This window comes from Lynx canadensis, chromosome E1 (genome assembly GCF_007474595.2).
Source record: "Lynx canadensis isolate LIC74 chromosome E1, mLynCan4.pri.v2, whole genome shotgun sequence".
NCBI classification, from domain to species: domain Eukaryota; kingdom Metazoa; phylum Chordata; class Mammalia; order Carnivora; family Felidae; genus Lynx; species Lynx canadensis.
In genome coordinates, this window is record NC_044316.2 from 19,728,443 (window position 1) to 19,754,906 (window position 26,464).

The 26,464-nt window shown below is 38.6% G+C and overlaps 1 protein-coding gene and 1 non-coding gene across 9 annotated transcripts in view; both read left to right on the top strand.

The window, feature by feature from the left end:
• The window catches only part of RHOT1 (ras homolog family member T1), a 64,283-nt gene that overhangs the window by 13,762 nt on the left and 24,057 nt on the right, over nt 1-26,464 (top strand). For 7 of the 8 annotated variants that reach the window (XM_030294942.2, XM_030294936.1, XM_030294938.1 and 4 more), the window contains exons 2-12: nt 4,383-4,441; nt 7,057-7,138; nt 9,271-9,314; nt 9,615-9,668; nt 9,981-10,033; nt 13,561-13,669; nt 13,978-14,079; nt 22,470-22,568; nt 23,093-23,201; nt 23,959-24,079; nt 26,260-26,344. In XM_030294942.2, coding sequence (XP_030150802.1) covers nt 4,383-4,441; nt 7,057-7,138; nt 9,271-9,314; nt 9,615-9,668; nt 9,981-10,033; nt 13,561-13,669; nt 13,978-14,079; nt 22,470-22,568; nt 23,093-23,201; nt 23,959-24,079; nt 26,260-26,344 — 917 coding nt within the window. The remainder of the gene's footprint in view (nt 1-4,382; nt 4,442-7,056; nt 7,139-9,270; nt 9,315-9,614; nt 9,669-9,980; nt 10,034-13,560; nt 13,670-13,977; nt 14,080-22,469; nt 22,569-23,092; nt 23,202-23,958; nt 24,080-26,259; nt 26,345-26,464) is intronic. The other variant, XM_030294943.1, reaches the window with a different exon arrangement.
• LOC115501910 lies at nt 9,740-9,873 on the top strand. The gene has a single exon (XR_003964961.1). It is a non-coding gene; the product is annotated as a U11 spliceosomal RNA (small nuclear RNA).

Here is a 26,464-nt window from a genome sequence, read left to right on the forward strand (position 1 = left end):
GCTGAGAAAATGAAAAGATGGAGTGGTATTTGTATTGTTGATAGATTTTAGTAAGAGGAGAGATTGGAGGAGGCGGAGAGAAAGTTGGGAATAGAGAGGTGTTTCAGTAAGAGTCCCATAATTAGGGAAAAGTGGGAACAGAGAGGAAGGAGTGAATATTTAAAATTTCCAAGGAGGGGCGCTTGGATGGCTCAGTTGGTTAAGCTTCCAACTTCGGCTCAGGTCATGATCTCGCGGTTTGTGGGTTTGAGCCCCATGTGGGGCTCTGTGCTGACAGCTCAGAGCCTGGAGCCTGCTTTCGATTCTGTGTCTCGCTCTCTCTGCCCCTCCTCCGCTTGTACTCTGTCTCTCTCACTCTCTCAAAAATTGAATAAACATCAACAAATTTTTTGATAAAAAAATTTTCAAAGGAAGTTTTGACAGTTTAAGTGTTCAGGATAGAGGAAGGGTGAATCAAGGATGGCTAGTTTTTAAATTTTTGCTTTTTATCCTGATGTGAAAATCTCTTATTGGTGAAAATCTCTTAAATCTGTTGAAATATAATCTCCGTGAGGGGGTGCCTGCGTGGCTCAGTCGGTGGAGTGTCAAACTGTTAATTTCGGCTCAGGTCATGATCCCCAGGTTGTGGGATTGAGCCCTGTGTCGGGCTCTGTGCTGAGCATGGAGCCTGCTTAAGATAGATTAATTAATTAATTCATTCATTCATCCATTCTCTCTGTCTCTCTCTCTCTCTCTCTTCCTCTCTTCCTCTGCCCCTCTCCTTCTGCCCCTCTTCCCCGCTTGTGTTCTTTCTCTAAAAATAATAATAAATAATAAAAATTTAAAAATATATATAAAAAACAGGGATACCTAGTGCTATGATCAGTGGTATCCCTGGCACCCTGGAATAGTGCCTGGTATATGGAAGTGCTCAAGAAATATTTGTTGAAGGGATGAAAGAATGCATTTTACATGTCAGTAGGTAAATTTCAGTGGCCATCTATAAATTTAGAACATGCCAATTTTTACTGCTAAAAATTATGACTGTAAAATAGTACTTGTTAACATTTTCTAGTAGCAAAAATTGTATATTTTTGTTGTAGAAAATTGGGAAAATATGTGAAAGCACAAAACACAAAAATAGTTACATTTACTTCAAAGATAACTGCTGTTGGTGTATATATCCTTTCTGGGTTTTTTTGTTTGTTTGTTTTTGTTTTTTTTGGTGTGAGTACATATTCATTTATAAAGTGGATCATATAGTAATGCTGATTTATACCTGCATAAATGCCCTTTTTGAAAGTAAAATGGAACAATTTGAGCCTCCAGATAATGACAGTAGTGGATTATAACACGTGGAATAATGTAGGAGTCCACAAGACCGTGCTGTTACAAATCAGAAGGGAGTGTTTCCTTAAAGTAGAATGCAAAGTAATGTAGAAGGATTGGTAGAAATAGAAATAACACCATCTAGCAACCCCTGTAGCAACACAAGACAAGAATCATGAATGGCTGCTAAAACTAGGAGGCAAAAGTTTGATGAGAAACAGAATATTTTCGTGGTCTCAACGTATCTTCTCACGGGTTACTTTTTAATTACAAAGAGAAAAATAATAACCTGGCAGACACCACCTCCTCCAAGGGACGATAGTTAACATCACCAGTAATGGGACAAATTGACATCATCTCCCTTCTGCTGTGATGCACTGTGAAGGATACAGTATCATTTCTGGGGCAGTCCTGCCCAAAATGCAAAATCTGAAATTAATCATGAGATAACATTATAGAAACCCAATTGAGAGCTATTCTACAAATTAAATGGTTTGGGTTTTTCAAAAATGTCTAGATCATGAAAGATACTCTTCCAAGCTAGAGACTAAAGACACATGACAACCAAATGTTGCATTTGATCTTGGGTGTAGAAAAAGATTTTTCTTTTTTGTAAAAGATGGTAATGGAACAAATGGTGAGATGTGAATGAGGTCAACAGACTAGACAACAGCATTGTATTAGTATTAAATTAATTTCCTGATCTTGACAGTACACTGTGGTTATGATGAATAAGACAATGCACTTGTATTTAGGAAATACATCCTAAGGTGCTTACGGGTAAAGAGACATCATCACAACCTACTCTTAAATGGTTTAAAAAATATAGAGAGTTGGGGGTGGGAGAGGGAGGAAACGATAATGCAAATGTGGTAAAATGTTAACATTTGGGGATTTGGGTTACAGAATAGACGTGACTCCTTTGTACTATTTTTGCAATTTTTCTGTAAGTGATACTTTCTCAAAATAAATTACAAAAAAAAAAAAAAAAAAAAAAAAGGAACCAGAGCTGTTGGATTAGTCACCAGTGAATCAGTGGATATTTTAATTAATTTACATAGTATTTGTATATGTAGTGCTTGCTGACTTTAGAGGCCATTATTCCTTTTCTGTATTGTGTGTTAACAATATTTTTTAAAACTATGTCATAATAAAGAGAAAGAACACTGGCTTAGTCATCAGAGGATGGGCTATTCTCTTAAGTCTGCAACTAATTGTTTAGTGAGACCTTGAGTAAATCACTGTTTCTGGGTCCCGGGTTCTGCACCTGCAAATGTTTGCAGGGAGCTGGATGAACTCACATGGATAACTGGATTCTAGCAGTTGTGTGATGATGGGTTCTGGACTCACTACCATGGTCGGAACTCAGGGAAATGTTGTCTCACGGTTAGCCACTTGAAAAAGGCCCAAGCCTTCTCACACAAGTAAACTGAAAAGATCCTCGGACCCTCCACTCTGGCCCTCCACTAGCGCATGCAACTTGTTAGCGGCACATCCTCTGAGTTGTATGACCAGTACTCTTTTTTCCAGCCGTTCATCATTTTCCAGAGACTTGACTTGTGTTGTTAGTCACCCTTTCTTTTAGTCATTTAAAAAAGGAATGTGACTTTTCTTCGCTTTAAAATTTTCCAGTTCTTTCATATCTAGACTTTACTTTGGAAAGTAATTTGCCATTATGGCAGAGATGAATAGGTAGGTGGACTGTTTTCCTCTAGGATCACGAAAGAGTTCAGTTGATAAGCAGTTGAATGTAGATGATCAGAAAGTGAATGGAAAGGGAATGGAAGTAAAATTTCAGAATGAAAATTAAGATTTTTAAGTTTGTGCATTGAAAATCTTGTGAGGTTAGAAATGTAACCAGGAAGTTACTCTTGCTCTTCTAAGCCTTTCAATATGATTCCTCAAGAAAGACAAAAATGTAAGGATACCCAAAGCAGACACTCTGGTCTTCTACTGGTGAGGATGTAAATTAGTTTTGGTTTTTTTTTAGAGGTTATTTAACAATATTTATTAAAAATAAAAGAGATTATGCATGCTAACTTGAGTTCCACTTCTAGGAATTTATCCTGTAGAAATGTTCATTGCAGCATTGTTTATAAAGGTGAAAACTTGAACAGTGTTCATTGTTAGGACACTGCATTAATAAATTATGACATATCTTACAATAGATTCTTATACAGCTGTCAAATAATATAAGATTTTTTATGTTAATATAAAATGGATTTCCTGTTGCTGTTTTTAAAAATTGTGACAAAATATATAAGACGTATTATTTGATATTTTAACCATTTTTGAGAGTACACTTAAGGGGCATTAAATACATTCAGTGTTGTATAACCATCAGCACTTTCTACATCTAAAATTTTTTCATCGTCCCCAGCAAAACCTCTGTATCCATTAAATAACTTTACCTTGGGGCACCTGGGTGGCTTGGTCGGTTGAGCGTCCGACTTCAGCTCAGGTCATGATCTCACGGTCCGTGAGGTTGAGCCCCGCGTCGGGCTCTGTGCTGACAGCTCATAGCCTGGAGACTGTTTTGGATTCTGTGTCTCCCTCTCTCTCTGCCCCTCCCCTGTTCATGCTCTGTCTCTCTCTGTCTCAAAAATAAATAAACGTTAAAAAAAAAAAAATAACTTTACCTTCACCTTTCCCCCCACCCCCAGGAGATTTTACATATTGACATGGAATATGGCCCAAGTGCATAATTAAATGATAAGGGAAGACTGTAAAATAGTATAAATACTGTGATTCTACTAGTAAATTGTGTAGGGAATTATAGTATGTTACTGTAAGTGTGGAAAAAATCTGGGAGTCTACATGTATTAAACTGGTAAAGGGGGATATTTGGGGAGATTTTAACTTTTCCATTGTATTTTGGTAATTTTTTTGTTTTAAAGGGATGTGTAACTTTTCTAAGCAAAAAACAAGAGCTGTACTTTAAGTATTGTAAAACTTGGTGATTTGGATAACTCTGATTTTGTCTAATGAATAACAGACTTTGCTGTGTGGTTGGTGAATTTGAGTTTATATAGAACCTAAACACTTTATTAAAATAATGATGTTTGTTTTCACAGCTAGAGTTGGGAAGACATCACTGATTATGTCCCTGGTCAGTGAAGAATTCCCAGAAGAGGTAAACATTTTTATCTTTTCTATATTTAAAATTTTTTAAATTTATCAAAATTGAGTTAAAATGAAATAAATTCTGCTCTTTTTTTGGATGTGTTTCCTTTCTGACAGTTATGACTTTAAAAAGGCTCATATTAGTTATACAAGACATCCCTGAAATATAGTGCAGGAGAAAGAATCAAACTAGATCTGAGCCCACCTAAGTCCTTTGTTCTTCCTTCATTTTCTATTTCTTTTTATTTTTATTTTTATTTTTGAAGTTTATTCATTTTTGAGAGAGTGCGAGCAGGGGAGGGGCAGAGAGAGAGGGAGACACAGACTCTGAAGCAGGCTCCAGGCTCTGAGCTGTCAGCACAGAGCCCGACACGAGGCTCAAACTCACAAACTGTGAGATAAAGACCTGAGCCCAAGTCGGATGCTTAATTGAGCCACCCATGCACCCCATTTCTTTTTTCCTTCCTTCCTTCCTTCCTTCCTTCCTTCCTTCCTTCCTTCCTTCCTTCCTTCCTTCCTTCTAGTTTATTTTGAGAGAGAGAGGGACAGAGAGAGAGTAAGCATGTTCGTGCACACACAAACAGGGGAGGGGCAGAAAGAGAGGGAGAGAGAATCCCAAGCAGGCTCCGTACCATCAGCACAGAGCCCAGCATGGGGCTTGAACTCACGAACCGTGAGATCATGACCTGAGCCAAAAATCAAGAGTTGGATGCTTAACTGACTGAGCCATCAGGTGCTCCTGCTTTTCCTACTCTGATCTTGGCTAGGACGTTTCTCATCTCTGTGCCTTAGTTGTCTCATCTGTAAAATGGGAACTGGAAGGGATTATTAGAGATCATCTAAGCTGTTAATCCTTTCTTAAATATAAAACAGGTGAGTATTCCTTTAGTTTGAAGTAAGGGTAAAAGGTCTGCTGGTTTCCTGCCTGCCTTCCATCTGGCACTCTCCAGTCTTTGAGGCATTAGAACCACTAGGATTCTGACACATGTATTTGAGAATCTTTAATATTATCCATTGCATCATTTTACAGGTGAAGAAACTAATTCATTCCACCTTTACCTAAACTCAAAGGATTGTTGTGTCTCAAATGAGAATTGCTTAATAATCGTAGAGTGCCACCAAAAGTAAGGTGGTTTTATTATTACTTGCAATATATTTATTTATATGCTGGAAGTTCCAGGATGAGGGACTGCTGGCTAAGGCCTTATGTAAAGTTAGAATTTTGTTTTGGGAAATGCTATTGATGCAAATGGGGTGAACGTTATTTCTCCTTTATTCTGTGTCTTCACATAGTCGGTACCATTAGCTCCACAATTTGCATTTTTCCCTTTTTTTTTTTTTTACTCTTGTTTAGTTAGAAATGCATAAATTCACTGTTCAGATAGGAGTTTGATACATTATGTGGTAGTGTTCTCAGCAGCTACAAATACCACATGACCATTCATTGTTTCTTTTGCTTTTTTCTGTTCTTAAGTAAGATAGCTAAATAAGTACTTAATTTGTGAAATGAAACATATTGTCATATGATTACTCAGAGTATAATACCTAAATGTTTTCTCTCATTGTTTAACTTAGTTTAGACTTGTCATTTTAGCACTGTCCTCTTGGGTGTGGATAAAGCATTTTTAATGTATTAAAAAATCATAGTCTTTCTAAAAAATGGATTCATTAAGTAAGGCCTGTGTAGCCAGTTATCTTCTAGAAGAAATGAATTTTGATCATTTATTATTTTATTTGAGAATTGCTTTGGATTAACATAGTTCCTCATTTGTATAGCATCTTAAACTTTCAACAAAATAGAATGAAAACAGCATTTTAAAAATCAAATGTTTGAAACACCAAATTAATTTAAGTATTGTTTTAGGCTGCATCAGATCTGAAGTATCCTTAATATGCATTATGCCCACACAGGTAGCATGTACATGCTTTGTAGCATGTACATGCTTTTTTTTTTTTTTTAATTTTTTTTTTTTAACGTTTATTTATTTTGGACAGAGAGAGAGAGCATGAACAGGGGAGGGTCAGAGAGAGAGGGAGACACAGAATCTGAAACAGGCTCCAGGCTCTGAGCTGTCAGCACAGAGCCTGACGCAGGGCTTGAACTCACGGACCGCGAGATCATGACCTGAGCCAAAGTCGGACGCTGAACCGACTGAGCCACCCAGGCGCCCCTGTACATGCTTTTTTAAAAGAAATATTTTATCACGTAGCTTTTAATATATACTTGAATCCCGGGGCAGATGGGTGGCTCAGTTGGTTAAGCATCCAACTTCTGCTCAGGTCATGATCTCATGGCTCGTAAGTTCAAGTCCCGCATTGGGTTTGTGCTGACAGCTTGGAGCCTGGAGCCTACTTCTGATTCTGTGTCTCCAGTCTTTCTCTCTGCCCCTCCCCTACTTGAACTCTGTGTGTGTGTGTGTCTCTCAAAAGAATTAAAAAAAAAAAAAATACGTGTATATACTTGACTCTGGTAAAGCACAAAAAATAAGCATTTAAGAGTGTAATAAATCTTGAAAGGGCAGGTATGGGTGAAAGGGGCTAATACAGATGAATTTACATGCTCTGTTAACAAGTTTGGTTGATAATATCCAAAGGGTTTTTTCCTTTATTTGTTTGCTAATGAAGGTTCCTCCACGGGCAGAAGAAATTACCATTCCAGCTGATGTTACCCCTGAGAGAGTTCCAACACACATCGTAGATTACTCAGGTAATATCCTCTTGTGGCTGGCGCTGTAGGGTTAATTTAATAGTCCTCCAAAAAAGTGTTCAAAGATAGGTGTTCCTTTTTCTCTAGCAGCAAATAATCATTTATGACTCTTGTCTCATTTGTATCTCCCCCCACCTCACACTCCACATAAAGCCTCCATCTTGCAGTTGTCTGTCCCAAATTTACTAAGTTGGGTTCCATAATAGTGAAAAGGAAGGAGAGAGATGGCAAATGACAAGTAGTAGTTAAATCATTACCCTCCTTGAATTGGCCTGTTTGCAGAGGTAAGTTCTAGATTAGTTTTGTTATCAGGCATGTAGAAAGAGTTCTGCATTTGAGAATTTGTTGAGTTCTAAATTCGTTCTTTAACTTATCAGCCTTTATTCCCTTCCCCAAATAATAGATAAAACAGTTGTCAGCTTGTTTACATTATATGATAATAGAAGCACATTTGTATCACTTAATAATTTAAAAATTTTCTACCCACTGGTACTTACTTTTTTTTTGTTTCTTTTTTTTTTTTTCTTAATGTTTGTTTATTTATTTTGAGAGTGAGAGAGAACACAAGCTGGGGAGAGGCAGAGAGAGACAGGGACAGAGGATCTCCAAAGCAGGCTCCAAGCTGTCAGCCCAGAGCCTGATATGGGGCTCAAACTCATGAACCCTGAGATCATGACCTGAGCTGAAGTCAGACACTTAAGTGAGCCACCCAGGCATCCCTAGTACTTACCTTTTTTTTTTTTTTTTAATGTTTATTTTTGAGAGAGAGAGAGAGAGAGAGCAGAGCATGAATTGGGGAGGGGGAGAGAGGGAAACATAGAATCTGAAGCAGCTCCAGGCTCTGAGTGATCAGCACAGAGCCCAACATGAGGCTTGAACTCATGAACTGTGAGATCACGACCTGAGCCGAAGTCAGACGCTTAACCGACTGAGCTACCCAGGTGCCTACTTACTATTTACTCTAGTACTTACTCTATTTACTCTACTACTTACTCTAGTACTTACTATTTAATCACTAAATTATTTTGCTTGCTTTAGGACTTCTTTAAAAAAAAAAAGGAGCAGTGCCCAGCTGACTCAGTCATTGGAGTGTGTGACTCTCTTGATCTCGAGGTTGTGAGTTCAAGCCCTATGTTGGGTGTAGAGATTACTTAAAAACTTTAAAAAAACCCATAAATAAAAAAGGGAGTCCCTTGTAATAGATGTCCCATTCTAAATTTTTTTTTTTTTTCAACGTTTATTTATTTTTGGGACAGAGAGAGACAGAGCATGAACGGGGGAGGGGCAGAGAGAGAGGGAGACACAGAATCGGAAGCAGGCTCCAGGCTCTGAGCCATCAGCCCAGAGCCCGACGCGGGGCTCGAACTCACGGACCGTGAGATCGTGACCTGGCTGAAGTCGGACGCTTAACCGACTGCGCCACCCAGGCGCCCCTAGATGTCCCATTCTGATGGGGAATATTCATAATGTGGGAAGCTATGTGGGATCAGGAGGTATATAGGTAATCTCTGTACCTTCCACTCAATTTTGCTACGCATTTAAAACTGCTCTAAAAATTAAAATCTGTTTGTAAGGATGGTATAACTGCACTGTGGGGTTATATGCACATCTACCATTAGACCTGTTCCAGCCAGAGATAATATGCTAGAAAGGGAATTCTGGACTCTTTATTTATTATCATGCTCCAGTTTTGCTTCTGGGGCCTGCTCCCTAGCTTGTATTGCCCAGATTCTCACCTGGCCTTCTGACCCTGTGTGTATGGACTCTTTGTCTGGGCTTCTGACTCCTCCACCTAGTCTTCTAGCTTGGGTTTCTGATCTCTTTGGCCTGACCCTTCTCAACTCTGGATCAGATGCTGGCCTAGATTTATCACACAATGCCTTCTGCTCTCGAGTGCCTGAGTTATCCTCTGCTAGACTTGTCTTTCAGTGCCAGCCAGCTTCCTTATCATAGCCCAGCTCTTTCCTTTCCCTGGCTTGCCCTTGTCTTTGCCACCTCATCTGGCACTACACTGCGTAGATGACACAAGGGATGAAGGATATTGGGCGGGTGCCGTGTAGATGTTAGCTTTGTCATTCGTTTTTATGAAAATGTTTAAAATAATGGACACTTTTTGACTTTGTCATTTGTAGAAGCAGAACAGAGTGATGAACAGCTTCATCAAGAGATATCACAGGTGAGTTAAAAAAAATAGTTGCAGGTTTTTATGTGGGAAAACATCGATGATTCTGTCTTGTCTTTTTCATTCTCTCACTTAGGCTCTTTCAGTTCTTTGTTGTTACTGCTTTGAGTATGTTTTTTTGCTATAAGTCCTTAGGAATTTTTCTTCTTAGAAGCATGCTAACTTTGGGGTTTTTTTAGGTTTCAAAATTTATTCTTCCTTTAGCCCAAATATATTAGCTAGTTGGTAATTAAATGTTACCATTTACATTTGTATTATTTTAAAATGCCGTTAATTTCTTAATTTCTCTTATAGGCTAATGTCATCTGCATAGTTTATGCTGTTAACAACAAGCATTCTATTGATAAGGTATGAATGTGTGAGTTTTTTCACTATATTTAGTTAAATTTCAGTGAGGGCACTTTTAAAATTGATCCTCAAAAAAGGACTTCTGTTGTGAGTGGCACACGTAGGGCAGCTCCATTGCTCTTTGTACAGAATAGACATCAAGAGATTTCAGAAGCAAAATTTTTTGGTACCCAGGCAGCGGGTGATCATTGGTCCCGGTGCCCCAATAAAAAATAAAACTGATCCTCAGCTTAGAGATTTAGGGGTCCAAGGACAGAGTATTTTTCAGAGAAGAGCCACATCATGGTTTAGCTCTTGTTAATTTTTTTTTAGGTAACAAGTCGATGGATTCCTCTCATAAATGAAAGAACGGACAAAGACAGCAGGTATTTTTTTTTTTCCTCTGCAACTTGCTATATTGAAAAATTTCAAACTTGAGAGAAACGTTGCAAGAAATAGTACAGAGAACAGCTGTAAACCTTCCACTTTAAAAAAAAAATTTTTTTTAATGTTTTTATTTATTTTGAGACAGAGACAGACAGCATGAGTAAGGGGAGGGGCAGAAAGAGAGGGAGGCACAGAATCCAAAGCAGGCTCCAGGCTCTGAGCTGTCAGCACAGAGCTGGATGCAGGGCTCGAACTCACAGACCGTGAGATCATGGCCTGAGCCAAAGTCGGACACTTAACCGACTGAGCCACCCAGGCGCCCTAGAGATCTTTATTTAGGAATTCATACAGGGAGATTTCTTTGAAATTCTTTGGAAGATATAGGCGTGATGGGAAAAAGTAAGAGAGCACACCTTCTGTATTTTTCTGAGCAGAATGATAGTTTTGGGTATAGATGTTTTCAGTTTTAAGTGAAAATGGAAATCAAAAATTTTTCTTTCAGTATTAGTCAATTGAACATGTTATTTATGAAGCATTTGAGTATTTTTAAACATTAGGAAAATCAGATTTCTCTTTTGGTTGGACATTTTTGTGCCTTGAAACTATAAAGATGTGGTTCTAAACAGATGAACATGGTCATTGACCTTGCCTCATATTTACAGAGGCAGACTTTGTGACTGCGATGGCATTGTGTATATGCTATGTCTTGCAGCTCTGATGGCTCCTCTTTGTTATAGCTGTAAACTCTGTTGTTGTTTTTTTTAATGCTTATTTATTTTGAGAGAGAAAAAACACACGCGAGTGTGAGCAGGGGAGAGGTAGAGAGAGAGGAGAGAGATAACGCCAAGCAGGCTCCGAGCTTTCAGCACAGAGCCAACTTGATGCTCGATCCCATGACCGTGAGATCGTGACCTGAGCGAAATCAAGAGTCGGACACTCAACTGACTGAGCCACCCAGGTGCCCCCGTAGGGGTAAACTTTGTAGTGACTTCTTAACGAGGTGAAAAAGGGAAAATGGCCCTGTGGAGCTAGTGTCCAGTGTGGTAGACTCTTGTCACTTGTGGCTGGTGGTTACAGTAATAGTACAGGTAAATAACATTGCTGTCAACACAGAAGGGTGTGTCAGAGAGGGCTGCCTTGGAGGAGCCCACGGCCTTATGCTCCTGACACTTGAGCTGTTTCCAGAGGCGACTCTTCAGAGGAGGCATTTTTTCTGGGATCTGTCAAGCACTGTATTGGACCACTGAATTAAAAAAAATTAGTTTTACTAGAACAGCTTCCTGAAATTCTGTGACTAGTTTTGTAGCCCTGCTGGGAAAGGAGCTTTTTTAACATTTGAAGATTGAATTGGGCTTTCTCAGGTGTGGCTGTTTTTTTCCCCCTCCCTGAATCATATGAGCATACTTATTTTTCTTGTGGTTGACTTGTCCCAAGGTGATCTGTTTTCATTTTTGGACCTTACACTTTCCCGGTAACTTCTTTCCTGAGCCTCATACCTTAAGTTTTTGTTTGTTGCACATATATTTTTCCTTAGGATTTCCTTGGGCTGTGTCACAGTGGTTCTTAATCACTTAATCACTGTCACCTGAGGTACTTTCAAAGCCTACATGTGCCTTTGCCCCACCCCTAGAGTTTTAGAATCTGTAGGTTTGGAGTAGGGCTTGGACATGTGTATTTTTTTTTTCAATGTTTATTTATTTTTTGGGACAGAGAGACACAGAGCATGAACGGGGGAGGGGCAGAGAGAGAGGGAGACACAGAATCAGAAACAGGCTCCAGGCTCTGAGCCATCAGCCCAGAGCCTGACGCGGGGCTGGAACTCACGGACCTCGAGATCGTGACCTGGCTGAAGTCGGACGCTTAACCGACTGCGCTACCCAGGCGCCCCATGGACATGTGTATTTTTTTTAAGCTCCATAAACTATTCTGAGCTCCCCTTCAGTTGCAAACCACTACCTATGGAAACCTCCTGGCTGTTAGGAATCTATATTTGGGTTATATAATGGGCCAGTCCCCTTTTGCATAACCATACTAGGGGGGTAAATAAATGCTTGCAAGAATTTCTCTTGCTATTTGGAGTTCCAGCAAGATGATTTGCTTTCCTTCCAAGCTCTCTTGCAGGACGTACAAATAACAGTTCCCTGCTAGACTCTCTTTGATAGTCCCCATTTAGATTTCTGATAGGCCTGTCAAATTTAACTTGTCTAAAACAAAATCCTTAATTCCCTGCCCACTCCCTACCTCACCCCCAAATGAATCTTTTCCGTCTCAGGAGATCTACTCATTTTGTCCAGCCAAAAGCCTATGTATTTTTCCTGATTTCCTGCCTTGCCTTCCACCTCCATATCTAATCTACCAGTTGCTCCTGTCAGTTCTGCTTCTAAAACATATCTCAAATCTGAATACTTTCTCTCCATCTTCACTGCTCTAATCCAAGCTTTTTAAAATCCAACCACATTTTAAAGACTTTTTATTATTGGAAAAAGCCAAACACACAAAAGTAGAATCGTCTAAAGAATCCCTCTGTATCTGTCATCCCACTTCAACAGTTATCAATTCATGACCCATCTTGTTTTGTTTATTACCCCCCCGATTGGGATCATTTTGAACAAATCATACTGTAAATATTTCAGTATGTATCTCTAAAAGACAATATATGACTCATTTTAAAATGTTGATCAGATCATGTTGTTCCCCTACTCATAATAGTGGCTCTTCAGTGGCTTCTCATTTTTAAACTTATAAAAAAATGCACACTCCTCACCACAGCTTATGTGTATGTCCTCTGTTCCTCTTTCCAACCCCATGTCACACCTCTTTCCCTTCGCTTAGTACTGTCCAGCCACTCTGCCATTTTTCTTTCTGTTTTTCTGTTCTTTGGACTCACAAGGATGTTTTTTCAATTTGAGCTCTATGCATGTGCTGTGCTTTCTTCCTGAACAGTTCTTTTCTGGCTCTTCACAGGGCACATTCCATTTCATCCTTCACTCCTTGGCTCAAATACCACCTTATCAGAGAGATTTCTACCTGATTCCTATATAATTAGCCCCCTTCAATTACTCTGTCCCATATTCCCCTGTTCATTTTCTTCATAGCACTTACGGAATTGGAAGTATATTGTTTATTTGCTTATTGTCCATTTTCTGATTTTCGCTATTAGAATGGGCAGGGACTTTGTCTATCTTATATCCTGAATGCTTAGAATGGTACTTGGCTTTTAATAAGTACTCAGCACCTGGATGGTTCAGTTGGAAGAGCTTGTGACTCTTAATCTCAGGGTTGTGAGTTGGGTGTAGAATTTACTAAAGAAAATAAATGAACCTAAAGATTTTTGAAAAAAAAGTACTGAGTAAATACTTGTTGAATATGAACATGCTCTCTAGGGGACCAGAGCTGACTACAGTAGAAGGTTCGTGTTGGGGGGATTAAGTAAAGCTTATTAGTTAAAATGAGTTTATGTACTTTAAAATGGATATTTAAGGTCTTTTGCCTTCCTTATTGTTACAACATATCCTGTTTATTTCAGGCTGCCTTTGATACTGGTTGGGAACAAATCCGATCTGGTGGAATACAGTAGTATGGAGACCATCCTTCCCATTATGAACCAGTACACAGAAATAGAAACCTGTGTGGAGGTATGCGTTACCGTTTGATTTTGAAATTTACTAGTGAATTCTCGCTAAACTGAGGTTTAAAATCAGATGTGGGAAGGTAGGGGATGGAGTAAATTACCTGCTGTTTGTGAAGTCATGTAAACCAGATAAAACAGATGACTTGGAGATGGCCGCTGTGTTCTTGTAGACATTACTGTTGTGATATCAGCAAAGAAAGATGTATTTTTCAGTTTCTTCAGGCAATCTTATTATTACTTTACATTGATTAAAAATTGTCTTTAACTCCCATAACTGCTTTCAGAGTATAAAATTTTTAACTTTCTTTTCAGTGTTCAGCAAAAAACCTGAAGAATATATCAGAGCTCTTTTATTATGCACAGAAAGCTGTTCTGCATCCTACAGGGCCTCTGTACTGCCCAGAGGAGAAGGAGGTAACCCCATCACCCCCAGGCTATGTTAGTAGGGGCTGGAACGTGTAGATGGTAACTCTAGTAGTGATGATTTTTTAGTAACTCTTAAGTCTTCTTCTGAACTGCTGAAATCTAAATTTATTGTCTCTCAAACAGTTACATTTTCTAGGTACTTCAAAGGCATTCATGTTAAATACTGTGAATAACATTCCAGATCAAATAGTATTTCAGGAGATGCCATTAAAACCAAAGAATTGGCAACAATAACAGCAGAAAGTCCAAAGACTTAAGTAATGGTCTACTTGCTTTGCTTGGATAAAGTTCACAAACTTAAAAACACATACAAACGAAAGCCTTGTGTAGTAATTTGACATAAGTACAGCATGTAATACAACTCGAATACTCCTTTTTGTTTCATAGCTAAGAAACACAGTAATATCTAAAATTTAACAATATTTGCCATAGACTTTTTTCTTTGTCTTTTTAAAAAATTGTTTTTTAATTCCAGTATAATTAACATACAATGTTGTATTAGTTTTAGGTGTACAATATAGTGATTCTACAGTTCTGTATATTACTCAGGGCTCATCATAAGTGTGCTCTTAATCCTCTGTAGCTATTTGCCATAGACTTTTTTTTTTCTTTTTTCTTTTTAATTTTCTTTTTAATTTTTTTAAATTTACATCCAAATTAGTTAGCATATAGTACAACAGTGATTTCATGAGTAGATTCCTTAGGTGGCCTTTACCCATTTAGCCCATCCCCCCTCCCACAACCCCTCTTGTAACCCTCAGTTTGTTCTCCGTATTTATGAGTCTTTTCTGTTTTGTTCCCCTCCCTGTTTTTATATTGTTTTTGTTTCCCTTCCCTATGTTCATCTGTTTTTGTCTCTTAAAGTCCTCATATGAGTGAAGTCATAGGATTTTTGTCTTTCCTTGACTAGTTTCACTTAGCATAATACCCTCCAGTTCCATCCACATAGTTGCAAATGGCAAGATTTCATTCTTTTTGATTGCCGAGTAGTACTCCATTGTATATGTATACCACATCTTTATCCATTCATCCGTCAATGGACGTTTGGGCTCTTTCCATACTTTGGCTATTGTTGATAGTGCTTCTATAAGCATAGGGTGCATGTGTCCCTTCGAAATAGCATACCTGTCCGGGGTGCCTGGGTGGTTCAGTCGGTTGAGCAACCGACTTCGGCTCAGGTCATGATCTCACAGTTGGTGAGTTCAGACCCCACGTCTGGCTCTGTGCAGACAGCTCAGAGCCTGGAGCCTGCTTCAGATTCTGTGTCTCCCTCCCTCTCTGCCTCTCCCCCGCTCATGCTCTGTCTCTCTCTGTCTCAGAAATAAATAAGCCTTAAAAAAAACAAAACAAAACAGCACACCTGTATCCCTTGGATAAATGCCTAGTAGTGCAATTGCTGGCTGGTAGGGTAGTTCTATTTTTAGTTTTTTGAGGAACCTCCATACTGTTTTCCAGAGTGGCTGCACCAGCTTACATTCCCATACCATAGACTTTTAAAATTAACTTTTATTTTTTTTAATGTTTATTTATTTTTGAGACAGAGAGAGACAGAGTGCAAGTGGGGGAGGGGCAGAGGAGAGGGAGACACAGAATCTGAAACAGGCTCCAGGCTCTGAGCTGTCAGCACAGAGCCTGATGTGTGGCTTGAACCCACGGACCGCGAGATCATGACCTGAGCCAAAGTCGGACGCTCAACCGACTGAGCCACCCAGGCGACCCTAAAATTAACTTTTATTGAGATATAACTCACATACCTGAAAATTCACCCTTTAAGTGTACAGTTTGGGGTGCCTGGGTGGCTCAGTCAGTTAAACACCTGCCTCTTGATTTCGGCTCAGTCATGATCTCATGGTTGATTTCTGGGATCAATCCCTGTATTGGGCTCTGCACTGACAGTACAGAGCCCGCTCGGGATTCTCTCTCTACCCCTTACCCCTCTTGCATGTACTCTCTCTCTTAAAAATAAATAAATAAACATTAAAAATAAAGCATACAGATTAGTGATTGCTAGTATATTCATTCACATTTATACATCTGTCACCATTATCTAATTCCAGAACATTTCACCATCCCAAGAAGAGATGTACCCATTAGCAGTTACTACCATTCCCCCTTTCCCCAACCTTTGGCAACCACTAATCTACTTTTTATCTCTATGGATTTGCCAATTCTGGACATTTTAAATGGAATCACGCAATAGGTAGTGTTTTGCGTCTGGCTTCTTTCACTTCACGTGTTTTCAACATACATCCATGTTGTAGCGTGGATCAGTATTTCATTTCTTTTTATGGACAAATAATATTTCCTTGTATGGATATTCCACATTTTGTTTATTCATTCATCTGTTGATTAGCGTTTGGGTTGTTTCCACTTTTTGATTATAGTGGATAGAGCGGTTGTTAACATTCATACAAAAGTTTGAATACTTGTTTTCATTTCTTTTGAGTGCATATTAGCAGTGGAATTGTTAGGTTACATGGTCGGTCTGTTTAGTTTATTGAGGAATCACCAAACTGAGTGGCAGGTTCCAATCTCTCCACATCTTTGCCATACCAATCCTTTTTATTTTTTTTTTAGTGGTTTGTTATAGCCACCCTAGTGGTTGTTGGCATTTTGATTTGCATTTCCCTGATGGCTAATGATGTTGAACATGTGCTTATTGGCTACTTGTATATGGAGAAATGACAAAGTCTTTTGCCTGTATCTTGATTGAGTTGCCTTTTTTTTTTTTTTTTTTTTTGGTGCTGCCTTTTTATTGTTGACTTTCAAGAAATCAAAAGTTGTAGATTTTTTTCTAGTAAAAGTTTATAGTATAGGTGAGTGGTTGGCTGACTTTGACCTAATTTGGCCTGCCACCAATTTTTATATAGCCTGTGAGCCAAGAATATAGATATTACACATTTTTCAATGACTGAAAAAAAAATCCAAAGGAATAATATTTTGTGATACGGAAAAATTATACAACTCTCAGATCTCCTCATTCATAAATCAGATGTTGTTGCAGCCCAGCCGCGCTCATTCCTTTATGTTTGTCCGTGACTGCTTTTGTGCTGCAAAGGCAGAGTTGAGCGGCTGCAGCGGGGCCCGGGTGTGGGTACTTGTCACTCCTCATCTGCTTGGCGGACTGCTGAGCGCACTGAACAGGTGGAACTCGATGGCCTGAGTCCCATGTGTGCCACAGTACCATAGCACTTCATTTTTTTATTGCCGGTGCATACCTATCACGCCAAAACAGGAGAAGAAACAGTTGGAGTTTTAGATGTCAAAGCAGATATGTTTTCTGAGCTCAGACCACAGTTCCAGCATCGGTTTTCGGGGGACTGTGATGAAAATGTGAAGGAAGTTTCCTGTTTTGTAACCCATCTGACTGTACACTGGAGGCCCTTCCCCTAACCTTCAATTGGGACTGGCTAATCTACAGTGTAATGACATGCTAACAGGCAGATATCAAGAAAAGAGTCTGATTTTATAAACGCCTTCCAAGCAGTGAATGTGGTTGATTAAAATTACATGTTTACGGATGTGTGTCAGTATTGTCTGCATGTATCCACAAAATGATTTTTCAAAGAGGAAATATGTAAAATCTCATTACAGATCAGCATTAACAGACAAACTTGTTCAGTTTTCACGATAGAGAACACTAACTTTGAACCCTAATTAAGGGAAATGTTACTCCTCCAAAAAGAATTTCATTTTTTTATTAGTAGATCTATATAGCAAATTTATACTCCATTATTATTACATTTTGAATTCTGTCAATTAAACCTTTGTGGAAATTTGATTCTCCCTTATACCTACATGATCTTCTTGATTTTGCCTGTTGGCCCCCAAAGCCTAAAACATTTGTTATGTGCCTCTTCACAGAAAAATGCTGACCCCTGGTATTAGTAATTAATCTGAGTTATCCCTTAATCCGACCCTGATTTACTCTTCCTTAATCCTGATTTCTTGTTCCATAATTGGAATGCTTCTTCTAATTTATTCTTAGTCCAGTATTTACTTGATTTGCTTCATAATAGTCACTAGGCACACTTGTTACAAACACCAGTTCCATTCTGATTCTGCCAGGTACCACATCCTGTGATCAAGGAAATTTGGGAAACAGTCTCATCCTGTGGAGATTTACCTGAGGCCCAGGCCCAGTGGTACATTAAATCCCCTCTCCTAGTTTGTTCTCAGTGCTTTAACTGCTACTTTTTCTCTAGGCCTATTATTAGTTCTGCTAATCTGCTAATCGCCCCTGTCCCTCCCCTGGTCCCATAAAAGTAAAACACCTACCACCATCTGTTCTTTGTTTCTCAGGTGGACCTACCTGACCTAAAATCTGTAACTTTTAGAGACTAAACCTTGTTTTAGACAAGTATAAGTTTAGTGTCTAAGCTTGTACCAGAACGTTTTATTTACACAATAACTTTTTTTTTTTTTTTTTTTTTTTTAAGTAATGTCTGTACCCAATGCGAGGCTCAAACTCACGATCCTGAGATTAAGGGTTGCGTGCTCTATCGACTGAGCCAGCCAGGGGCCCCCAAAATAATAAACTTTTAACGCAGATTTGAGGTGGAATCATCAAAAAAAATATTCAAAATTAAAGCCTGATTATTAATTCAAAAATAATTCCAGTGATGATGGACTCTGTATGGCCCATGGAATCCTCTACTTAGCTAATAATGAAGAAGATGTGACTTGTATAATAAATAATGTTTACTGTGTGAGGGTTTCAATTACTTATATGCAAACTGAATATTTTTATTGTAAAAAATTTTTACAGCTTTGTTGAATACAATTTTTAATACCTTGTAAGCATAGTCATATTTTGGCTTATATTTTAAGGTAGTTATTATTTAAATATTGTATTGAGCAAATACCTTAGACCACTTTAGTTTCTGATGGATTTCAAATTTTAATGAAAAATGCATCATTTTATTTTTCTCCAAATTACCTTTTTTTAATGTAGCTTTTTATGATGTGAGGAAAAACAAAATAAAAAGTTACTTTTCTGTTTTTTACATCTTTCTAGGTATTGCTACTTTTTTAAACATTTAGGTTATTATGTACTTTATTAATTTTGAGTATCTAATATTAGGATCACATTTATAGAAGTTATATCTTACCATTTTAAGTAAAAACTCACCCATGATTGTAGATGTTCTAGGTATGGCTCATTTAGTATGCTTACAGAGGAAGCCCTATGAATGCTTTCTAAATTTTTTACTTAACTTTTCTCAGTTCTTTTTAATTTCTTTATATCTTAGGTTTTATCTTTTTCTCATATTAAATTGCTCTCCTAAAGACCCTATTTTTTTTAATGTTTATTTATACATTTGATAGAGAGAGAGAGACAGCATGAGTGGGGGAGGTGCAGAGAGAGAGGGAGACACAGAATCCAAAGCAGGCTCCAGGCTCTGAGCTGTCAGCACAGAGCCCAACGCAGGGCTCGAATTCACCAACTGTGAGATTCATGAAAGCCACCCAGCTGCCCCGTAGAGACCCTATTTAAAACAAAAAAAAAAAGAAGCATTGTCTATATATGCTTGGGAAGAAAACTGTTTCCTTTTTTTTTTTTTTTTTCTTTTTTAAGAGAGCGAGCGTGTGGGAGCTAGGGAGAGGGGCAGAGGGAGAGAGAGAATCTTAAGCAGGCTCTGTGCTCAGCTCGGAGCCTAATGTGGGGCTCAATCCCTCAACCTTGGGATCATGACCTGAGCCAAAATCAAAGTCAGTTGCTCAACCACCTGAGCCACCCAGGCGCTCCATCTGTTTTCTATTTTTATTTTTATTTATTTTTAAAAAATTTTTGTTTAATGTGTTTATTCGCTTTTGAGAGAGAGAGAGAGAGAATGAATATGAGTGGAGGAGGGGCAGAGAAAGAGAGAGACATAGAATCCAAAGCAGGCTCCAGGGTCTGAGCTGTCAGCACAGAACTCAACACGGGGCTCGAACCCACGGACTGTGAGATCGTGACCTGAGCTGAAGTCGGATGCTCAACCAACTGAGCCACCCAAGTGCCCCGTTTCCTATTTTTAAAAGAATTACTTTTCTGCATTTGAGTTTGATAGCATGATCAAAACTCATCATTACTGTTTGTTCTGGATAGCATGATTGCAGTTAATAAGTACACATTTCCTCACCTTGCCATCTTCATTTCTCAGATTCAGACTGTCCATAAGAGATCTCCTTCCGGGTTAACACAACATTTAGAGATCTTCCTGAAAGTTCCATTTTCTCAAAATTGTTGACAGTGCTTATCTTACAGCAATTATACAAATTAGAAGCCTGTGGGCCTTATTTTTAAATAGTAAAGTATTTGTTCTATCCATTATAAATCCTAAAACAAAATTAAGGAAGTTGTCAAAATATGTCTCTAGCATCATTACTTATAAAAGTTTTACAGAGTCACAAAAGGCAAGATTCTATTTTAAATGTAATTCTGGTAAGAAGAAGTTAATAAAAGCCTTTATGATTCTAACCAGTGCTGTTTTGCCACCTGTTTGTGAATAAGTACACTTAATTCCCAACTTTGATACACACACACACACACACATACACACACACACATACACACGTGTGACCAAAACTTTAGTCCCATTCTTCTACCAGAAGATTGGTCAAAAATCAGAAATTGGTTATACCTCAGTAAAGTTGGGGGGAAAAATCAGAAGTTGGGAAGGAAAGCCCTTATAAGTGACTTCATATTCTTTCTTTTTATTTTTTATTAAAAAAATTTTTTTAATGTTTATTTTACTTTTGAGTGAGAGAGAGAGAGACAGAGTGCGAGCAGGAGAGGGGCAGAGGAAGAGGGAGACACAGAATCTGAAGCAGGCTCCATGCTCTGAGCTGTCAGCAAAGAACCCAATGTGGGGCTCGAATCCATGAACCAGGAGATCATGACCTGACCTGAAGTCAGACGCTTAACCGACTGAGCCACCCACGCGCCCCAAAATTCTTTTTTTTAATTAGTATTTATTTATTTATTTATTCTGAGAGAGAGAGACAGCAGGGGAGAAGCAGAGAGAGAGATGGAGAGAGAATCCCAAGTGGGCTCCATGCTGTCAGTGCAGAGTCAGATGTGGGGCTCCATCCCACGAACCGTGACATGACCCAAGCCGAAACCAAGAGTCAGATGCTTATCTGACTGAGCCACCCAGGCACGCCAGTCAATTCAAAGTCTTTATGAAACAAAGGAGGGCATAAATAAATATTTCTTTTCTCTATGACTGGAAAAATAAATCTTCTCTAAAGATGAACTTCTTTTTTGCTTATCCTTGGAGAATTTGTGGTCATGAGGGGCAGAATTTGACCACTGTGTATATTGGTCTAAGTAAATAGTGCCTCATTTACTTAAAAAGGTTTTGAGTATAAAAGTTAATGGTTTAGGGGCGCCTGGGTGACTCAGTCGGTTGAATGTCTGACTTCGGCTCAGGTCATGATCTTGTAGTCCGTGAGTTCGAGCCCCGCGTCGGGCTCTGTGCTGACCGCTCAGAGCCTGGAGCCTGTTTCGGATTCTTTATCTCCCTCTCTCTCTGCCCCTCCCCCACTCACTCTGTCTCCCTCTGTCTCAAAAATAAATAAACATTAAAGAAAACAATTTTTTAAAAATAAAATAAAATAAAAAATAAAAGTTAATAGTTTTGCTTCAGTTCATTTTTCATGTTGTATTTGATGTTATATGTTTGATAGTGAAAACAATCAGAACTATTTTTTTTTTTAACATTTATTTATTTTTGAGACAGAGAGAGACAGAGCATGAACGGGGGAGGGGCAGAGAGAGAGGGAGACACAGAATGGGAAGCAGGCTCCAGGCTCTGAGCCGTCAGCCCAGAGCCCGACGCGGGGCTCGAACTCACGGACCGCGAGATCGTGACCTGAATTGAAGTCGGACGCTTAACCGACTGAGCCACCCAGGCGCCCCAGTCAGAACTATTCTTAACATTGCTTATGAAATTCGTATTTTGAAATCCCAACTATTTTTTATTTCATTTAATTTTTTAAATTTTATTTATTTATTTTGAGAGAGAGAGAGAGAACTAGAGGGGCAGGGAGAGGGGGACAGAGGATCCAAAGCTGGTTCTGTGCTGATAGCAGAGAGCCGGATATGGGGCTCAAATTCACAAACTGAGATTTTCACCTGAGCTAAGGTGAGATGCTTAACTGACTGAACCACCCAGGCGCCCCCCAGCTATTTTTTTGTTTGTTTATTTTGAGAGAGAGGGAGAAAGAGAGTCTCAAGCAGGCTCAGTGCTGTCAGCGTGGAGCTTGATGCAGGGCTTGAACCCGTGAAATGCGAGATCATGACGTAAGCCAAAATCAGGAGCCGAACACTGTGCCTCTGAAATCCCAACTATTTTAATTAACATAATTGTTTCTTTTTCAATGACGTTTAGATGAAACCAGCCTGTATAAAAGCCCTCACCCGTATATTTAAAATATCTGATCAAGATAATGATGGCACTCTCAATGATGCTGAACTCAACTTCTTTCAGGTAGCCCTATTCTTCAGGCATTTCTCTATCTTGGGGTGGGGGGGGGTGATGAGAAAAGCTATAAAAAAACTTACTGGCTTCAGTAATGTTATGTTGATAAACGTGTCTCTTTCACGTAAAACTCTTTCACATCAAGCTATTTCAGTCTTTACCTGAGGTATAAAGCTCTCCTATGCATAGGAGTTGAGGGGACTCCTTGACATTGTCATTTCATGGTATACAGTGGGTGTATTAAAGATGATGTGAAATCTGAACTCTGAATTATATTTTTCTTTCTTGGTTTGTATAACATGGGTACACAGAAAACTCTGTATGAGAAACACAATGGAAAGCGTATGGAAGGTTTCTTTCCTTCTGTGTATGATAGGTTTTAAATAAATAAGGCAAGGTGGAGATTGTCCTAATTTAGGATTTGTTTCTTTTGGTTACAACTGATTTAATGTTGTTTGGTAGATTAACGTTTTATATGGTTTGTGGTTTTAATGCTATTTTGTTTTTAAATTCATTTTTACATTTTTTGCTAGAGAATTTGTTTCAACACTCCATTAGCTCCCCAAGCTCTGGAAGATGTCAAGAATGTAGTCCGAAAACACATAAGTGACGGTGTGGCTGATAGTGGATTGACATTGAAAGGTGGGTGAATGGTATTTTTCCCCCTTTTAACCTTTTCAAACTTTGGCAGAAGGTGAAGGTCTTTATAGCATTATGTATACTTAAAGGAAACGTTAGTATTTACTGATATGCCCGAAATCTAACTTGGATACTCAGAAGAGACAGGCCATTGGTGGGGATAATCATCCTTACTGTCAGCATAAATTAGAGGTGGGGGAATTGCTTGGTTCTTAGGAATGCAGAGGTCCATCTGATGGACAGAGATTTCTGGGACAAACAAATTTATCTTAAAATTCTTACTACTTAAAGGCATCTTTTAGATAGAAATTATTTTTAGGGAAGACATTTTGTCTACCAGTCATATTTACTGAGTAGAAAATGTTCCTTGTGGAATGTATTCTGGAGCCTCAGTGAAATAAGAAACAAAATTAAAAACCATAGTTTTCCATTACAGAAATAAGTTCAAAGAGCAATAAAATGACTTCCGTTTATTTTTATCATATAACTGTGAATGTCGATGTATTCCTTAGGATTCATTTTTGGCTCTTTTATCCATTGGCATCTCTTGTTGACATGGGTGTATGTGAAATGATTCTGAAATCTGTTGTGTTTCATTCAGAGACTTGCAAACTGCATTTTGATTTGACCTTCCATATGCAAAGCTTTATGCATGTGTTCATGGATCTAACTCTTGCCATTATGAGTTACGTGCTTTTCTCCCATGTGACTTTGTACCCTTGTTCACGTCAGCCATACTTACTAATTCATTTTATTTCAGGTTTTCTTTTTTTACACACACTTTTTATCCAGAGAGGGAGACACGAAACTACTTGGACTGTGCTTCGACGATTTGGTTATGATGATGATCTGGATTTGACACCTGAATATTTATTCCCCTTGTATGTACCTTTGGTCTTCTAATTAATTTTGCTTGCCAAGTATTTTAAGTTTTATTTAGTGCACAGTTTAGGTAGGCTTTGAGCTACTCAGGACTAATTTAGATTTATAGAGAGGTTTACAGCAGGGTTTGTCAACCTTGGCACTATTGACATGTTGGACTAGACAGTTCTTTGTTATAGAGTCTGCCCTGTGCATTATAGAATATTTAGCACATCCATAGTTGCCAGTAACACCTCCTCCCCCAGTTGTGACAACTGAAAATGTCTGTTGTCTCTAGAAATTACCAAATGTTCCTTCAGGAGTGAAATCACCCCCACTTGAGAGCCCCTGATTTATAGCATGGCATAAACTTTTCCTCTTCTTCTCATGGAGAATATAAGTATCTTTTTTTTATTCATCTTACTATGGAAGGAGATCATAGGTGCTGGACAAACTTGCATTTGGAGTCAAGAGGTCAGAGTCTATTAGTTCACTTATTTTCATTGGTCCTTCTAAGTTTTATGGCCTTTTCTTAGCTCAGGGTAAAAAAACTATTTTTCCTAAATAGCCAGCCTGTTTGTAGTTATATTCCTGTAGATGATGCTATGTGTAAGTTGCGTTTGTTAAAAAACAGACCAGTGTCACCTAAAACAGGAGACTGCCTTACCATTGGTTGCCTTTCCTGTGCCCTAGGGAGGTGGGCTTTTCAGGGAAGTGATGTCCCAAGATCTAGCCTTTTGGGTCTTTAGCCTTTCTCTCTCTTTTTTTTTTTTTTTCCCCTGTGGCACATTGTCTTCGTATTGTCCCTTTTTATTTTAGCATAGCACCCCTCGCTCTCTATGTAAGGATTCAGAAAGATTCTTGTTTTTTTCATTTCTCATCAAGAAAGCAAAGTTCTTTCAAGCTGGATTCCTGGTCCATTAGGTCTAAGTTGGAACTTCTCTTGTCAAAGTTAGTAAATCTTGGCTCAAGTAATTTCCCAGATTTTTCAATAAAAATATATTGAATGAATGAATTTGTCCCGGGATCTTTTGTCAAGTTTTCTGTGCCATTAACATGGGTAGATAAATTTTACAGGAGATTGCTTACTGCTTTCTTAAGCATGACAGTAAGAAAATGCCATTGCTAATGGCTTTGTGGTTCACACTAATATTTTCTCAATTTCTTTAGGCTCTTTGCCTTTCGTTCTACAGAATAGCCCTGTAAAGCCACCACTTGAATCTTTCTAGCCTTCTTACTAAACTGTCTCCTTCTGTCCTTCATACTGCTGCTAGATTAATAGATTTATAAATAGAGATTTGCCCATGTCACTTCTCTTTGAGCCAGGATAAAGCTCAAGCTTCTTAACATGTTATACAAGGTCATTCATGATCTGCTGTGCTCATGCTCACTCCCTGCCTTCATTCTAGAAGTAAACACTAAGCTATTTTTAGTTCCCCAATCATCTGTTGTTTCGTACTCCAGGCTTTTGCCCAGGTAGTCTCACTTTCTGCCTCTCTCTTCCTTACTCTACTTACTAGCTTTTATCCTTCAAATCACTATTCAGGTGATGATGTCTCCCAACACAGCTGTCACCTTCCCATCCCCGGGCCAGAGATGTCCCCTCTCGTGTGGGCTCCCCTAGCATCCTTGGCTTACCCATATCCACCACTCGCCTCATTCTGTTGCAATAGTGAGGTTGTCTGTGATCTGTCTCCCACTTGAATGTGGGTTCCGTAGAGGTAGGGAGCCTGTTGTGCTTTTGTGTCCCTAGTACCTAGCTCAGTGCATTTGATTGAACTGAACTTCAGATGTTTAAAGGTCAAATCAGGCAGAAATAATTACCTCCTCACATCATTTTTAACTCATTACAATGTTGACATAAGCAACAGTTATGACTTAAAATTTGTTTATGGGAAGAACAAACCCGTTACAGTGTAATCAGTGTTACTTGTAAAATTTTTATTTCAACGTGCCCTTCAGAAATTTGAGAAAACTTTGTGTTAGCTCAGAGTGAACATGATCATGGCTCTTCTGAGGATTGCCATCCCACTCCGTTGACTTACCCTGGGAAAGTCTAAATAAATGGCTTCAACAAAGATACTTTATAAATGCGATCATCCCACAAAAAGACTTGTTGCAGTTTTATATTCATTTCTTAAGTTAAATTGTAATGTTTGGTTAATGATCTATTTTACTCTTAAAATTTTTTTATTTACAGGCTAAAAATACCTCCTGATTGTACTACTGAATTAAATCATCACGCATATTTGTTTCTCCAAAGCACCTTTGACAAGCATGATTTGGTAAGCTTTTTAGCTGCAGTTTTCCATGATTTGTAATAAAATACTTTTCTGTAAATGATTTAACTCTGTTTCCTTAGCTATGGGATGCTCATGTCACATAGCCAAGAATTGCTCAAACTT